Source organism: Labeo rohita, chromosome 6, assembly GCF_022985175.1.
Source record: "Labeo rohita strain BAU-BD-2019 chromosome 6, IGBB_LRoh.1.0, whole genome shotgun sequence".
Lineage (NCBI taxonomy): Eukaryota > Metazoa > Chordata > Actinopteri > Cypriniformes > Cyprinidae > Labeo > Labeo rohita.
The window spans coordinates 18659306-18678240 of NC_066874.1; the positions used below are offsets into that span (position 1 = coordinate 18659306).

At 36.0% G+C, this 18935-nt stretch overlaps 1 protein-coding gene across 4 annotated transcripts in view; it reads right to left on the bottom strand.

The window, feature by feature from the left end:
* pex5la (peroxisomal biogenesis factor 5-like a) overlaps positions 1 to 18935 on the bottom strand; it is a 99847-nt gene that overhangs the window by 22603 nt on the left and 58309 nt on the right. For 2 of the 4 annotated variants that reach the window (XM_051112122.1, XM_051112125.1), the window contains 6 exons: positions 16452 to 16563; positions 9177 to 9371; positions 8789 to 8909; positions 8583 to 8676; positions 8352 to 8381; positions 4170 to 4265 (listed from right to left, as the gene is read on the bottom strand). In XM_051112122.1, the coding sequence (XP_050968079.1) occupies positions 4170 to 4265; positions 8352 to 8381; positions 8583 to 8676; positions 8789 to 8909; positions 9177 to 9371; positions 16452 to 16563 (648 nt within the window). The remainder of the gene's footprint in view (positions 1 to 4169; positions 4266 to 8351; positions 8382 to 8582; positions 8677 to 8788; positions 8910 to 9176; positions 9372 to 16451; positions 16564 to 18935) is intronic. The other 2 variants (XM_051112123.1, XM_051112124.1) reach the window with 2 other exon arrangements.

Genomic DNA, 18935 nt, shown 5'->3' on the forward strand with positions numbered 1-18935 from the left:
CAGCGTGCAGGCCAACGTTCCCGTAATGATCGAAACTCAAGGATGGTGCTATCGATCAACCCTCCATTTGTTCCCATTGCAGCCTTGAGAATCACTACTTACTGTACACTAAGTCCCGCCCCTCTCAACTCTCTTTCAAAACCGAATACTGTCTCATTCCTATAGCTGTAATAGACGCTGTTTCGAGAGCTTCAAATAGGCAGCATAACTAGTGATTCTGTGCACAGTACAAATTCCGCATTGAGTGGTTCTTCGTACTGTAAGTACTGCTCTCACTTTTAGATGTGCCCTTCCTCTTTCTCCTCCATTATTCATGTGTTCTTACAGATCCCCCATGTTTTTGCCCTTAGCACTCTACCTCCGTAACACATGTAATACAATCTTACAAGTGCAACAGCAGACACTCATCAAAACATAAACTATTAAGCAGTAAGAACTCTTAACACAGTACTAAGTAGTCTTATCACATTGTGATAAAACACATTGTTTTTATTTATAGGTTTTGATTACTATTTTGTGCATTTTAAAAAATATATATATAAAAAAAATAAAATTAAATATATTTTCAAAGACCTTCTTATTCAAGCAGAAGGCTGAAAATATAAATGTAGGTGTTATATCAAAAAATTGCTTTCTGATATTGTGTCTAGATTTTTTTTTTCGCCATGAGTGACAGGCCTTAGAGTAATTTCTTCCAATGCATCAGCGGTTGTGATCACTGAAGCAGATGAACTGATGTTGGATAGCAGGGTCTCCAGCTGAATTAGCCCATATCTAGTTTCTGTAAGCACAATACCTTCTCCTCTGCCACCTGATGCTGCACGACTGGCCTATTTTCTTCTCTCACTGAGCAATGGAAAGTTATTATATGGTCCAACTTATTCCATGAGCAACGGTGATGACATTATAATCAATCAATTATTGAGGGAGGCTAATTGGCATCACATTGTACTCGTGACAGCAGGCGGTTTCCAACTCGTCCAGTTCAACAAAGGTGAGGCCTTATCAAAATATGAACTTTAATAGAGGGCACACCTAAATAGGTTTCTTCAAGTTTATTTTTTTTAATGTTAAATATTTTTTACATCTTAGTTTATGGGGATAGTTCACCCAAAATTAAAGTTCTGTCATCATTTACTCACCCTCTTGTTGTTTCTTTCTTCTGTGGAACAAAATGTTGTTAACCAAACCGTTTTGGTAAGCATTGACTTCATTTGTACAGACCAAAAAAAAAAAAAAAGTGGTGAGTAAATGATTACAAAATGTACATTTTTGTTGATAGAAATATACAAAAAATACATTTTAATTAACTGGATAATGGTTCTGGCTAATATTAGTATAATGCTATTTCAGCTCTAGTTTAAGCATATTTAAAGGGATAGTTCAACCAAAAATGAAAATTATCCCATTATTTACTAATCCTGAAGCCATCCTAGTTGTATAAGACATTCTTCTTTTAGACGAATACAATCTGAGTTATATTAACCCTTAAATGCATACCTCGGGTCTTTAGCGACCCAGGACGTCATTCACTACCCTATCCCTCCTTATGTTTGACATCAACTTTCTTAGTATTCCTCAATCTATTCATTATAAACAATATAACAAGAAAAAATGATGGTACGTTATTTTAAAAGGGAGCAGTCAGAATTGCGGTGTAAGTATAGTATAGTATAGCATAGTATTTTTGTGTGCAAAAATATGTAATTATCTGATGACTCAGTACATGCAATTCACCTTTATTCCTTGAGGTGGCACTGTTTAATAAACAATAATGATGTGATGTTTCACTCATAATTATCGCAGGCATAAAACAGAAGAATATCATCAGCAAAAATTGAACTGGTTTGAATGGCTTTACTGCAGAGCAATTGCTGTACACAATAAAATATAAATGTCACTGCTATTTGATGGTGGATGCGTTGATTAAGCTGCCAGCAATCAAAATATTGACTTCGAAGTCACTGAAAACCATACGTTTTGGGTGAGATCGCGAATATGAGCCAGATGCTGAATGTACTGTGGAAGTGTGCTCTGACGATGACAGCGATGGTAAAATCACCTGCTCAAATTGAACCCTTCTTAGTTTCAAAAGGTAACAAAATATGCATTATTTTATTCTTCTGTAATTGTTCTTAAAATATCAAGGGAGTTTTTTGCTATTGCACAAGTTAGAGATCCATCCGTGCTGGATATATAGGTCCGGGTAAAAATGTCCTGGCTCTTCCAAGCTTTATAATGGCAGTGAATAGGCGTTGAGATTTTGAAGTTCAATAAAGTATGTTCATCCATCATAAAAAGTGCTCCACATGGCTCTGTGGGGTTAATAAAGGAAAGGAAAGGAAAGGAAGTGTGGCCAAGTATGGTGATGCTATGCTCAGAATTTGTGCTCTGCATTTAACCCATCCAAGTGCACACACACACATTAGTGAACACACACCTGGAGCAGTGGGCAGCCATATTGCTGCAGCACCCGGGGAGCAGTTGGGGTTTTGGCACCTTGGTCCATTGTGGTATTGAGGGTGGAAGAGCCTCCTCCACCGACAATTCCTGCCGAACCTGAGACTTAAACCTGCAACCTTCAGGTTACAAGTCTGACTCTCTAACCATTATGCGACGACATCCCAGCTTCCACTAACCGTCGTAAGCGTGTTCACAAGAGAGTGACGTTCCAGCAGCTGATGTAGGACGTAGCTGTAACATAAGCTCTAGTGAGAATATGCTAGTCTTGTGAGAACCAAGTTTTGTTTACAGCAAAGGAAAACCAGTCTCCTCCTGGATTTTTATGAAATCCTCTAACATTTTTCTTTACAAATCCTTGTTTTGTACTTCTAATTCATGACTGATGTTTTGTTTCACTCTCTCCTTCTGCGCTTCAGTATTCGTCACTTCTCACTAGATATTACACTACACCTACATCCTACGTTGTCTGCTGGAAAACGACAGTCAGTGTAAACTAGACATTATGGTTTATTAAGTTTTAAAAATAGATATTATTCTATCCGGCGTAAAACATGTGCCAGATCGGCTTTGCGGATCACTCTGCTGTCGTGACCCCTGATAAAGGGATCAAGCCAAAGGAGAGAGAGAGAAATATAGATATTATTCTAAAGCCCAGCTCACACTGTGATTTTGACCATAATTTGGCCGTCTGAGACAAATTTTGAAATTCCTAAAAGATTCCTGTAATCCTAGGTTAAAATCTGTAGTCTTTGATTGCTGGTTTGACATGTTTACCGACAGCTGATTTATGGCTGTTGCGATTAAATTTAACCTCTGACGAAATTCTGGCAGTGTCAGAAGATTCAGCGCACAGTCCTGCAGTGTGACTTCTCTTACGACAAATATCAAACTGTCTCCGTTTTTCAAGACAAGCCATGATCAGAATTAATGCTAGAGATTTCTTCTAACCACATAAACTCCGGCGCTCCAGTCCACCGCTCACGGAATTCATATGATATGTTGCCTTTGCTATGATAAACACTGGTTTCTCCGTTTCTCTATGTGTGTTGTGCTGCTTACACCATTCATATACTTTTCATGATAGCCCCTGCATGTAATGTAGCTTGCAGTCATTGAACATACATGGGTATGTTAATTGCATTAAATTGCTTCAGAAACCCTTTATTAACCCCCTGGAGCCATGTGGAGTACTTTTTATGATGGATCGATGCACTTTTTTGGACTAAAAATCTCAACACCCATTCACTGCCATTATAAAGCTTGGAGGAGCCAGGACATTTAATATAACTCCTATTGTATTCGTCTGAAAGAAGAAAGTCATATACATCTAGGATGACTTGAGGGTGAGTAAATCATGGGGTGATTTTCATTTTTGGGTGAACTATCCCTTTAAATTTCTCGGAATTCCACAGATTTCCAGATTCCATTTGGTAAGTGCATGAAATGCCTCATTTGGATTTTCTGCATTAAATGTAGCGGTAGACACAGTTTGAACCAAGTACATAAATCAAGAAATAGTGCTATTTAAGTGTAAATTAAACTAATGAAAAACATCTGAGTAATGATAGGTGGAGTTAGTGAGGAAAAAAAGCCTGCCAACAAAGTTGGCTTTTTGTACTTTGTGTAAATACACTGCCCATTAATGCCCATTAAAGACAGTGTTTTTGATGCTTATAGGTATTTTATAAAGGAGACGTTTGGCTTACCTCCACTGCTGCCTTAGCTCTCTCAAACTCTTCCTCCAGAGACTGGTTTCTGGACAGGAGTGTGCTACCCCACCTTTGGTCTTTGCTCAAACGGCCCTGTCAGACACACGCACACAGAGCAGGAGTCAGAGAGAACGTGGTCAGCCATCTCTCAGTCACTCTGACAGGAGAAAAGGCCCTGCCCTTGCCAACCCCTGATGCCAGAGGCAAGGAGAAATGCCAGCATTTGCTGCACAGGGTCTTCTTGTTTACCCTTCCCTCTCTTTCATTCTCACTTTCCCTCTCTTTTGAGGTCCTGCTGTCCACACCTAATGTTCTCACACTCGAAATGGCTCAGGACTGGCTTGTCATGCACAGCGCGCTGCCCTCACACATTTTTCTCAGTATGCAAATCTGAAAATAGCATGGCAGGAGACCTTTGCTCAGCATGAATTGTCAAATACGCACCATTTTCAGCACTATACACCTGAAGACATGCTTCACATGCGGCAAAGCCATTCATTTTAAATACACTGCTGTGTGTGTAAACCACACAGCAACAAAAAAACAAGCTTACTGCAAAATAAAACACAACAGTAAGATCCCAAGGGTTTTGTTTTCTCAGAGTCATAAAGACTTCAGCTGGAGAGGTTTCAAATTTAGAGGGTGACATATGGGCATAACAAACAATAGCATCTTTTGTTTACATTTGCTGATGGCTTAGGATGTTATAAACTACTACACTGTTTTTGTTGAAGAAATAGTTAAATAATGAAAAATTGCTGGAAATGTACTCACCATCAAGCCATCCAAGATCTAGATGAGTTTGTTTCCTGATCAAAATAGTTTTGTAGCAATTTAGCATTACATCTTCTCACAAATGGATCCTCTGCAGTGAATGGGTGCCGTCAGAATAAGAGTCTAAACTGATCAAAGCATCACAATCATCCACAAGCAATCTACAAGACTCCAGTTTATCAGTTAACGTCTTGTAAAGTCAAAAGCTGTGTGTTTTTTACAGACAAGTTCATTATTTTGATGTTTTTACCTTTAAACCGTTAAAAAAGTGAAAAAGTTGTCTGAATTAGGAGAGAAATATGCACACAAGTGAAAACAGTTTTGTCATGACATTCCAAACCCGTAAGACTTTCATTCATCTTCAGAACACAAATTAAGATGTTTTTGATGAAATCCAAAAGCTTTCTGACCCTGCGTAGACAGCAACGGAACTACCACGTTCAAGGCCCAAAAAGGTACTAAAGACATTGTTAAAACAGTCCATGTGACGTCAAAACTCAAAAAATAACTACTTCATTCAATTTCTTCTCTTCCGTGTCAGTCTTCCGTGACATCAAAAACATCTTAATTTGTGTTCCAAAGATGAACGATGGTCTTATAGGTTTGTAATGATTTGAGGGAAAGTAATTAATGGCAGAATTTTCATTTTTGGGTGAACTATACCTTTTGTTGACTGTTACTTTGCCAGTAGTGACAGTTTGAAAATAAAATAACAGTGCCTTTGTTTACTACAAACATGCAGCTTTTCACAAGATGTTAATTGACTGGAGTTGTATTAATTACTTGTGGATTTTAGTGATGCTTTTATCAGCTGTTTGAATTTTCATTCTGACAGCACCCATTCACTGCAGAGGATCCACTGGTAAGCAAGTGATGTAGTGCTAAATTTCTCCAAATCTGTTTTGGATATGGAAACAAACATTTGTATCCTGTATAGCCAGAGGGTGGGTGAACTATTCCTTCAACTAGGTTATTGCTAGGGCTGTCAAATTGTTAATCAAACTAATTACAAGATATGCCAATTAATTCATTGCATATATTAATTCTGTATATGTCTTTGAATTGGTTTAATGGTAGGAAAATTCCTCATTACAAAATTAATGTACTGGCCGGGGGAATGATTAATTGTGCCTTGTTTTAACTGCGGATTTTTAAAAATTAATCACACTAAATTAACACGTAAAACTGACGGCCCTAGTAGTTGCAGTTTTAGTGATAATAATGTTATGGTTTTGGTGCTCCTTAAACTTTAAAGTTGCTTGTCATTTTAATGAATAATGTAATCATAGAGTTACCCTTTAAAATTCACCCTCTGTATGTAGCTTTGTATCTTGTTCTTGGGTCATTCTAAATGTCAAGTGCTGAGCTATCAATGGAAAACTTCCATTTCCCCAATTCAATTCTCAGCATAACAAAGCCTTCCAGGCAGACTGAATCAAAGGAATAGGATGAAGTATTTGCCACCTGCCTCATTGGATATTAATCAATTACCAAGGTTACCAAGTTAAACGGATTTCATACAGGAGGCTATAATGGAGGCCTCAAAAAGGACAATTGGTCTTGCTTCATTGTGCTGGTGCAGCTCTGTATAATTACATTTAATGTGCCCTGTCAGACCCCGTGTCAGTGCGACAATTACCTTTAACATTACACATTCCATTTCCACCGCCACTCATGGCCGGAACACAATTTGAGCTCGATGTTTTCAGAACCATGCAGCTCACATGTGTACTGATTGCTCCATCATGACTAGTCTTAAAAAATGTAAGACAAATATATTTGTACCCCATATATAAGGCTTATAAAAGGATCAATGATATAAAGGGTTATCTACAATAAAGAAACATTAATCATTTTTCTAAAATGAAATGTTAAATATAATGTTAAAATTTCAAATATTAATACTAATAATTTAAATATTCTGAATTGTTTACTAATAAACCAACCGTTCAAAAATCTGGGGTTAATAGGTTTTTTTTTTTTTTTTTTTTTAAATGAATACTTTTATTTAGCAAGGATGCATTAAACAGATCAAAATTGACAGTAAAAACATTGTTACAAAAATATCTATTTTAAATCAATCTTGAATTCAAATGATTTGATTTTTTTTCTATTCATCAAAGAATCCTGAAAAAAGCACCAAGTTAGCATATTAGAATGATTTCTGAAGAATCATCCCTAGCGAAAAATAAATATACATAAAAAGTATTTAAAATACATTTATTTCATACTAAGTATACTACAAATACATTTACATATTATGTACTTAAAAAAATACCCTGCATTTGTACTTTCAGTATATTAATCTGGTATTTTTAAAGTCTGCTAAATTGGAACAACTAATTTTGTACTTAAAGGAGAAGTCCACTTCCAGAACAGCAATTCACAAATAATTTATTCACCCCCTTGTCATCCAAGATGTTCATGTCTTTCTGTCTTCAGTCGTGAAGAAATTATGTTTTTTTTTGAGGAAAGCATTTATTAATAATGACATTAAAACATATTTTAGGCTTAATATCAGGAAATGTGCATTGTGCACAAGTAATACCTCAAATTAAGTTTAATTAAAATTTTTATATCAGTAAGTCTCGAACGATATGTCAGTAAATATGTTAGTAGACTTAAACTATACTTAGTATAAAGTAAATGCATTTTAGATCTATTACTTTTTTTTTTTTTTTTTTTTTTACTAGGGATGTGATACTAAAGACTGAAGTAATTGCTGCTGAAAATTTAGCTTTGCCATCACAAAAATAATTACATTTTAAAATATATGAAAACAGAAGCAGTTATTATAAACTGCAATAATATTTCACAATATTACTCTTTGTACTGAATTTCTGATCAAATAAATGTAGCCTAGATGAGCATATGAGACAAAAACATTTTTTAAGTCTTTTCAACACCACACTTTTGAACGTTAGTGTATTGATACATTTTTGGTGAGTTGCACCACATGCCATTTTACAACCTGACTATAAACCATAAAAGCAAAATCAAAGGCACTCACTTCTAGACACCATATATCTGGTGTAATTTCAATCATGCTTTTCCAATAGCAACCTTGGGAAATATTATACAACCTCCGGTGTACATATTGACCAGTGGCTGGTCAATAATTAATTTAATAATCATCTAATCATGATAGATAGCAATACAACAGACCTGCATGCTTCACTGAGGGTAGAAGCGTGTAACATTTGTACCTTGTAGCACCACAATAAATTTGGAAATCCTCGCAAACTGTGACCTGCCGTCAAGTGACGACATCACTTCAGTTCATTAGCCGCCATGAAGTACTACCAAAATGTTTTATTGTATTGAATTTGGTGGTGATGCTGTTGCCATGGTGCAAATGCATAGACCATTCAGCGATTCATACAAAGAGTGCACAGAAAGGCTTACATGTCTTCCACTAACATATTGCCTGTTGAGCTGAAAATAAAGAATTCTAGATGTTAGCACAGAATGTTCCGCAATGTACTGAGTGGCTACAAACAAACCATTCACAGTTCAAGTATATGATAAAACTACGATGAGTGAGACATGTGGGAAATAACATGTGAAAGTCACTGACACATGCACAGATGATCATGACTCATAAAAAGAGTGATAAGTGCTCGGCGTTGCACTTACTTGAGTTACTGGCACGGCTTCCGCCTCTACTTTATTATTGACCTCCAGGGAGTTCCTGGGGGTAGTGTCTAGCTGAGTCTTGCAATCCATAGACCTGAGGTTATATCATAAGAAATTGATGTGAAAAAAAGGTATTCATATATTTTAGATTTTCAAAAAGTGTGTTTTCATACTACATATATATATATTTTAGAGTATCGACTCACCACACAAATTCACCAGAATTTTTTGATGAACGTCTTCTCTCAAGTTTCCACTTTCTGCTACCATTTCGCTCCGGGTGTGGGTTGAGTTCTTCCCATTTGTCCAAAGAAGATGGAACTGCTACTGTAAACAAAATGAGGCCATGTTGTTTGACAGAGATGTATTATCATACTGCAACCCAAGTAAAACACAAGCAAAACCAAAAAGTTTGAGGCATTTGCAGTATGCAACTACATAGCGATATGTAAGCCTGTAATGTTCTTTTTACTGAAAAAGCACTTTCCATTAAACACATTTTCATTTGTGTAACCATCTGATTTCCCTTGACTGATTTGCCAGAATGCTTTTTTGCATAACAGCCCTTCACTTTAGCTGTTTGACACTTAATACCTGAGTCCAATGAAATCTTTTCAGGTGTGCGAGAACAGGGTATACTCTGTTCGACATCCACTTGGATCAGCTCAGTTTCATCTGGCTTCTTCCTGTATGGTGTGCCCTTAGAAGAAAGAGGACTCTTTCTGTCTTTGCTGTGTCTTCTCTCACCAGGCTCACTCAGATCCAGCAGGTCCAGAGAGGAGGACAGTACTGGACATAGGACACAAAAAGAAAAAAATATCATCCACTTTTATTAGTCTTACTGCTCCAGAAAGTTCAATGGTTCTGAAAGTTTGGGACGCATTTTTTTTTCTCGACATACCCTAACTCTATTGACCTGGATTACACAGAGTAGGCATGCATGTGGCAGAGCTAGAGAAGACGAGCATTTGAGGTTAAAAAGTATACAAATTTGATTTTTAGAAAATGGCTGATTGTTTCTAGATAAGACCCTTATTTCTCGGCTGGGATTGTTTAGAGCCCTTTGAAGCTGTACTTAAATGCATTTTGGACGTTCAAACTCATGGGCAATATTGAAGTCCACTATATGGAGACAATTCCTGAAATGTTTTCCTCAAAAAACATAATTTTGTTAGAGCCGTTGTTATTCCTAATTTTGACATTAATTTTCACTTTTACAACAGATATGCATACATATATGTATATATATGTTCAAAATATCGGTTATCGCTCTGCTTGATGTGTAATAATCGGTATCTGCCCCTACCCTTACTTAGCAGTGTGGACACAACCACTCTACAATGATAAAAATCCACTCAGTCCTTTTTTATCTCCAAAAAACCTAAACAGTTTCAGTTATCAAGTCGTTTTGGTTTTCGTCATACTGTTCAGGCCCCACCCATGACCACTAATGGACTGTCCCGTATTAGCATATTCCCGCCCTCAGCCAGCTGTAGCGACAACAATGTCTCGTAAGCAATGCATGTGTTTTTAGTTGGATGTAAAAGTGAAGGTAAGAGTCTTAATTTTCTCCTGACTACTGAGGACGCAGTGGATTTGTTTTGTTTTTGATGGTAATGTCAGCGAATGCACAAAAAAACTGGAAGAGAGGGGCGGAGTGAGCAGTAGCTCATTATCATTTAAAGAGCCATGCATCGAAACAGGTCGCTGTGAACAGAGCTGCTTCTGACAAGGTAAAAAGGGTGTTGTTTTACGCGACCATGGAGGAATTTTAACCAAAGTAGTTTGCAGACATTTCACCAAGACCCAAAAGAATCATACCAACTTGTGTAAAATGGGGATTTATTGTCTTCTTTAAATAGTAAGACAGAATAAACACTTAAAGGTACTTTCACACTTAGTTTGATTTCCTGGTCACACTGGGTTTTTTGGTTCCGAACCACGGAACGTCAGCGTCAGAGTGGCATCAATTTTCGCTGAAGGTGAGCGGAAATTAGACTTTAGACTTAGATATGGTTCACAGGTGCGCAGTTTATTCTGAGTTCAGAAAACAATGTTCAAATTATTCAAACGAACTGAACTCTGACATCAAACAAACCCAGGTGTGTGCTAGTCTGAAAGCCTCCTAAGAGCACATCAACATCCTCTCATCTCTTATCCATCTCTTGTGTGTTCAACGGATTAAAAAACATTAACATTTGTGAGCTACTGTCATAAACTGATGTGAGCTAGCATGTTTTTCCTCAGCTTCGAAATTAGCACATCAGCCAAAAGTTCAGAGTTTAAAGGAAAGAAATAACACAGAATAACACATCCTAGCTTAGTTATTGCTCTAGGCACTTATCTACCTGCGTGGTCACAGCAATAAAAGACAGCAGGCAGTTCCGACAGCTCAGGGGCCGGTGTCAAATAATCTTTGATGTTGCATGTTCCTTTCCAAAAGAACAAAGAGCGTTTGATATAGTGTGTGTGTATATATATATACTTCATCAAGCACACTCTCTACAGAACACTGTGTTCTGCTGCAGAGGATGAAGGTTTGAGAAGAACGTGTTCATTCAATATTCAGAGGGAATGTAGTCAGCTTTTCTGATTAGGTGAGATTAAAGCATAAAACTTTTATACGTGAACATTAAGAACAGATGCTTCGGACATATTCTACAGCTTCTACCCCCTTCCTCTTACCCTTCTGGCTTTTTGTCTACCAGGTGGTAGACAAAATGCCCATGCAGGTCAGTACTGTATGTAGATGCCAACATTGAGGATGCATGATCCAAGCCTTGAGGGCTTGACAGCACACCTTCTAAAATCTGGCACAAACATCAGAGCTGAAACCAGGTTACCACCACATGCTTTGGTCTGTGCCGACCACACAAGGACCAGCCTGGATATCAAATATCTAGACTTTAAGATCTTCCAAAGCCCTTTTATTTTAAAGTGCAATAACCTCAGACATCAGTATAAACAAGAACTTTCACAATGATTGCCTTCATGTACAATAAAACATTGATAACAGGGTCAATGACATACAAGAGTTTCTATGATAAAAGGAATAAAAAACGTTTCAAACACAGTCTTTAGAAATGCACTCTTTCCATTTATGTTGGTTTCATATTATTTTGAAAAACTTACATATATATTTACAGTTGAGGTCAAAAGTTTACATTCACCGTGCAGAATCTGCAAAATGTTGTCATACAAGATGCATGTTATTTTGTATTTAGTACTGACCTTAATAAGACATTTCACATTAAAGAAGTTTACATATAGTGAACAAGAGAAAATAATAGCTGAATTGATAAAAATGACCCTGTTTAAAAGTTTACATACACTTGATTCTTAATACTGTGTTGTTACCTGAATGATCCACAGCCGTGTTTTTTTTTTTTTTTTTTTTTTTTTTTTTTTAGTGATAGTTGCTCGTGAGTCCCTTGTTTGTCTTGAACAGTTAAACTGCCCGCTGTTCTTCAGAAAAATCCTTTAGGTCCCACATATTCTTTGGTTTTTCAGCATTTTTGTGTATTTGAACCCTTTCCAGCAATGGCTGTATGATTTGGAGATCCAGGACAACTGAGGGACTCATATGCAACTATTACAGAATAGTTGCATTCTTAAGAATATTGCATTCTTATATTTTTTCACTTATTAAGTGTGCATTCTTATATTTTTTCATTTAGTACTGCCCTTCAGAAGCTACAGAAGATACTTACATGTTTCCCAAAAGACAAAATAAGTGAAATTTACCCTGATCTTTAAATTTCAAAAGTTTTCACCCCCCGGCTCTTAATGCGTTGTGTTTTCTTCTGAAGCATCACTAAGTGTTTGAACCTTCTGTAATAGTTGTATATGAGTCCCTCAGTTGTCCTCAGTGTGAAAAGATGGATCTAAAAATCATACAGTCATTGTTGGAAAGGGTTCAAACACACAAAAAAAATGCTGAAAACCCAAAGAATTTGTGGAACCTGAAGGATTTTTCTGAAGAACAGCAGGCAGTTTAACTGTTCAGGACAAACAAGGGACTCATGAACAACTATGACGAGACAAAAAAAAAAAAACACACACACACACACACACAGCTATCGATCATTTAGGTAACAACACAGAATTAAGAATCAAGCATATGTAAACTTTTAAACGGGGTCATTTTTATAAAATTCAACAATTATTTTCTCTTGTGGACTAAATGTAAATTAAGTGTGTAAATGTGTCTAAATGTGTATTTTATTCAGGTCAGTATTAAATAAAAAATAACATGATCCGTTTCATTTTGGTAAAATAATCACCATTTTGCAGATTCTGCAAGGCGTATGTAAACTTTTGACATCCACTGTACTTTATATATGTTTAATAATAAATAATAATACATTTTCTCTTTCACCTTAAAGATTAAAGTACTTATTTTCGAATAAATTAATAGACAGGACAAAACTATTAATAGACAGGACAAAGCTGAATGTAATGTTGGTGACTCAACTATTAAAAATCTCATTATAAAAATACAAAAAATCAATAAAAATCAAAAGCTCATTATGAAAACCTGACAAACAAAAGAAAACATTTTGAATCATCCACTTTTTCTCTGGTTTTGATGTCAAAATGATAGAGCAGATAAACATTTGCGTATAAAATAAGCCATCAAACCACTCTGAAATTGGTATAATGAGTCTGTGTCTAGATTTAGGTGTTTACGTGATCTTATACATTGCCTGTCTATTATCACTAGTAATGTATTATTTAATTCAATGACTAACACTGTTTGTAGATTCTTAAGATGTAACAGAAATGATTTTTTTGTGGTTTAACGTCCGTCTTGCTTTGAATCTCATAATCTGTTTTACAGAAAGAAGTATAGGAGTCCTGACGCCTGATCATATGATAGTTTGAAGAGTCTGAAACCAAAGCAAGTCGTGATTTTTTTATTACTAAAATGAAAAATGAATCAAAAGCTTACTCGGGAGAATCTGCCAGAGAATAATAATTGAATTCAGAGGCATTCCTTCTTAAGATTACAGCCGTTCTCATTAAAGACCTGAATATAATTTCTATAATCAGCTCCATTCCTTTTAAAGACAGACACTGCTTATAAAAAGCTTGGTATTCCTCTAATCATTTAAATTCTTTTTGCATTTTTAGCTTAAGAATTTAGTTGAATTAAGCATAAAGAGTGCACAACCATATTAATAAACATTATACAATAAATATTTAGAGTGGTACCAACAAGAAACTATGACTTCAATGCAGTGTTTACTTGGCAATTGACTCTGGCTTCACATTTCAAGTCAGGCATACTCAACTACACATAGATCAATAACTGACGCTTTTACTATTTGTTTGACAGACTGAAAATCTTTCATACTGTGAAGTAAGTACTTTGTGACATTTTGATTGCAGAAAGTTCTGCCTGGTAATTTCTGAACCTCAATGCGCATTACGTTCAAAGGCACAGTAATTAACAGGCTGCTGTTTTATTACAAGCAATCGAAAGATTCTCCAAACATAGTCTGTTGGTAAATAGAATATGCTGTTTTCCACAATCAGAAAGTAAACAAGATACTCTGTAGGGAGTAGGAGTGGCTGTCTTAATTGCTTTGGGGTGTAAGGTGCAAGTGAAATAAATACAGGTTTAGTTGCTCAGTCTCTCAGTGTGAATTTCAGGAATACAGCTGTCATGCAGTAAGAGGCCACTTACTTTCTCATTTAGTTAGTTTCTGCTAATCGGAGGTGAAGACGTATATAATGCAGCTGACATTTGTGAGGAATTAATGAGGTAGAAGCTTAAAAATGAGCAATATTTGGTGTTAGCAGCCACCATTAATATGTGCCATGTTAATGTCTGCTCAAAAATGTTACACATTTCTCTGAACAGTGTCATTAGTTTGATGTTGAATTTTAATTGGTTTGTTAAAGCAACAGTTTGCATGCATTTCATTTAATTAATTTACTTAATTATATTAAATAAATGTCTTGACTAAATTGAAAATGACCTGTTTAGGTTCATGAATGTCACACCCCTGTGGACTGTTTCTTTGGTTTTTCCCTGTGTGTCCTTATTTGGTCTTTCCTGTTCCGTTTTCTATTATGACGTCATTGTTTAATCACTCACACCTGTCCTTGTCTGATTTGCCTGGTTATTTAAGTTTGGTTCTGCTCCCCATTTGGTGGTCGGTTCTTAATGTTGTATAACGTCTCTTAGTGTTGTTTTCGTTGTGTTGCGTGTGGATTCCCTGCTGTTCCTGTTCCGTTGTATGGATTATATAAATAAACTGCTTGCTCCTGACTTCCTCATCCCTACTCCTCACTCCCGCACACGACTGCTGACAATGAACAAGTTGTTTTTAATAAGTCCCTTTTTGCATTTTTCTGGGTAGGACATTGGAGATATGACAGGAAGCAAGTGGGAGAGAAAGATGGGGGCAGGATCGGGAAAGGTCCACGAGGCAGGACTCAAACTCGGGACACCTGAAGCGCAACTGTGTTATGTCAGCGTACTGCCCACAAGGCCATCGGCACCAACTTAAGTCCCTTTTAAATCAAAAAACATCTTATGCTCACCCAAACATTAGTTTGATCAGAAATACAGTAAAACATTAATATTGTGAAATGTATTATTACAAATTAAAACGGCTGTTTTCTATTTTAATTTTTTTTTTAATGTATTTTATTAGTGTGGTGTCAAAGCTGAATTTTCAGCAGCCATTACTCCAGTCTTCAGTGTCACAAAATCCTTCAGAAATCATTCTTAAGACAGCTAAAAAATGATGGTGCTGCTTAATATTTTTTTGGAAACCGTGGTACATTTGTTTCATATGAAAGTCCGCCACTAAATAAAAAATTTGAAAGGTAATTGTGAGTTTTTATTCAACAATTCAGAGTTGTTGTTTTTTTACACAATTGTGAGTTTACATCTTGCAATTTTGACTTTTTTCTTAGAATTGTGAGATATAAAATAGAGATAATATATGTGAGTTATAAAGTCCAATTCTGAGGAATAAAGACTGATACAATGTCAGAATTGCATGTTATAAAGTCAGAATTGCAAGATATAAACTCGCAATTCTGAGAAAAAGTCACAATTACGAAATATAAACTTAACTCACAATTCTGATTTAAAAAAATCACAATTGCAAAATTACAAAAGATATAAACTCAATTTCTTAGAAATTCTTAGAAAAAAGTTACAAGTATGAGATATAAAATTTGCAATTCTGAAAAAGTCAGAATTGTGAGTTTACATTTCGTAATTATGATTTTGTTTATCAGAAGTGTGACTTTATTTCTCAGAATTGCGAGTTTATATATATGACTTTTTTCTTTAGAATTGTGAGATATAAACTTGCAATTCCAAGTTATAAATTTCCAATTCTGATGCGGAAAAAAGACATACATTCTCAGAATTGTGAGTTTATATCTCACAATTCTGGCCTTACTTACAATTGCATGTTACAGTCACAGTTGCGAGACATAAATTGTGCAATTCTGAGAATTTATGAGTTTATATCTCACAATTCTGACTTTATAACTCACAATTATGGGTTTATATTTCTGAATTTTGAGAAAAAAGTCAGAATAGTGAGTTTGTATCATAAAATACAGCACTTATTTAAATTTGTTTTTAATATAAAATTCTTTACTATTAAGTTTTTACTTTTTTACTTTTTTTATAAGTTTATACTAATTTAATTCATACTAGCTGAATAAAAACGTCAGTTCAAATAAAATCTTACAGACCCCAAACTTTTAAATGGTAACATAAAAGCATAAATTCAATTAATCTGTTCTTGTCTTTGGTTCTTAAAATCAGAATATATTGTAAATTAATGGAGAAGCAGAATTGCAGAGGAAGCATGGGAAGGTCAGTATCTGTGGTACCTGCTGTGTTGGAGGTTACTGGGCGGGCAGCTCCATCACACTTGGTCTCGCAGAGGAAATCATCGATGGAAGGGCTCAGCAAGGGACGGCTCTCTTGTTGCTCACTCACCAGCTAAAAAAAAAATCAAGCAGAAGAGTGTGATGAGATCTACATTAATCCACTTGGCCTCCTGTTCTTCCATTGTTTTAGTTCCATCCAGCCTCTGTCGTGCCATGACCATCTCTGCGTGTGACTGGTAACACTGGTAGTCACCACCTTTTCAGCTGCTGCCTATTTACAGCACTGAGATGACAATTCTCACCTTGGCCTCCTCTTGCAAATGTCCCTATTCTGAGGATGTTTTTCCCTCCCTTTCTCACTTAAACAGAGAGAAAGCAGACCAGTAAAATCACAAATAGTATCGTGCTTGTTTTTCCATTTCAGAGAACATAGTAATTGTGTATGAATGTAATTATGACAAGGTGTGAGGCTGTCTTTATAAAGCCCCTCATCTGTGTACTATGTGTACTATGTGACAGAATGTGTGTATGTTCTCCTGAGAGACTGGCATAGAAGTGGCCCTGTGTCTAACAGAATGGAAAAAACACATCAATCATCATCTGGTTGTTCTCATAGTGTTCATTCAGCCATGCCACAGTCTCATCGGAGCACAGCACTTTGTGGGCAGTGCATGGTTGCAGCAAATCTGCATTTTCAGCCATAACTACCTCTCTTTTAAAAACTTAATCCGTTAGTCAGAAGAGAGACACACATTCGCAACATTAAAGGAATCCTTGATGCTTAATCTGTATTCTCAGTGTGGTTAAATTAATTAATTTCTTACTACAAACTAAAATGAGTGTTAGCGTATGTGTGACTACATAGGATTTGCATCAGAATCTTTCAGGACTGAGTACTAGTTTTATATTTTTTTGTGCTTATATTTTACTGACAAATCCACATTTAAAGAGGGAGATTATCATATTGTGACTTGAGAACCAGGCTAATCAATTGATCGGATTGGAGCATCTACATTGTTACATCATTTAAGACACAAAGGCCGATCACACCAGTTGAGGCAAACATTTCTTAATGTATATACAGTATCTTTACCCCCTTGGACTCCTTCTCCCTCTCTCTCTCTCTTTTAAACAGATTTGCTTATATGACTGGAAGGCAGCTCCATGGTTACCAAGCTAAGACTTGCTAATGTGAGAATAAGTACCTACTTAGAATTGATATATGTGAATATATTATTTTGCGTAGTACTAATTTGATACCTGGGTTTCTGTCAGTAAGGTTGTTTTTAAAAGTCTTTTTAAAAGTTGTATAGTCATGTTCATATCAACCAAACAACATGCTGGGGGTTAATGTGATTTTGTATCGAGTGCTTTGAAGGTCAAAAGTCGCTAAACACTCTGTGAACAAAAGTAGCGGGATAGATAATGAGTTAATGAGTAAAAACTATTCACTTAGTTTCTATCCATTTGCTGGAAACTGAAAATTTTAAAACTGTTTTCTATTTTAATACATTTCAAAGTACTTTTTTTCTCTTTGATGTCAAATCTGTATTTTCAACAGTCGTTACTCTAGTTTTCAGTATCACATGACCCTTCAGAAATGTTAATTTGAATGCTAATAACTTTTAATTACTGTTATACTGTTATTTTAAGAACGGTTGTTCTGCTTAAAATTTTTGTGGAAACAGATACTTTTTTCAGGATTTTTGATAATTTTTTTTAAACAGAAGTCTTTTTTTAACATTAAAAAGTTTATACCGTCACTTTTGTTTCAAATGCATCCTTGCTGAACAAAATTATTCATTTTACTGATCCAAACTTTTAAACTTTATTGTATACGTAGCTTACAGTTACAAGGGTCATGATGATTGCCTTGATCTTTTGGCATATAAGAGGTCTTTGTACCAGTAAAACTTTTACAGCTTAAAAGTGTTTTATTTATTTATATTTATTTAATCAAGCTCCAAAAGCGATCTTGGGTGCAAGCTGACATCACCCAGGCACAAACATTTGCATAAACACTGCCTTCAGAGCAAGGCCCCGCCCACTGGCGTTCAGTCCCTTAAAGGGATAGTTCACCCAAAAATGAAAATTAGCCCATTATTTACTCACACTTCAGGCATCCTAGCTGTATATGACTTCCTTCTTTCAGACGAAGCCAAACAGAGTTATATTAAAAATTATCCTTGCACTTCCAAGCTTCAGTATGGCATAGATGGGTGTTTGTCTTCATCAGTCTAAAACAAGTCCAATAAAGTGCATCCATCTATAATAAAAAGTGCTTCACATGGCTCTGGGGAGAGAATAAAGGCCGCCTGTAGTGAATCGATGCATTTTTGTAAGAAAAATATCCATATTTAAAATGTAAGAAACACTTTAATCTAACTTGCGCCAACTGGTCATACTCGGAAGCAGCTCCAGATGGATGACATAGGACGTTGGGGTTACACATGCACCGGTGAGTCTCGCACAAACCACTGTTTG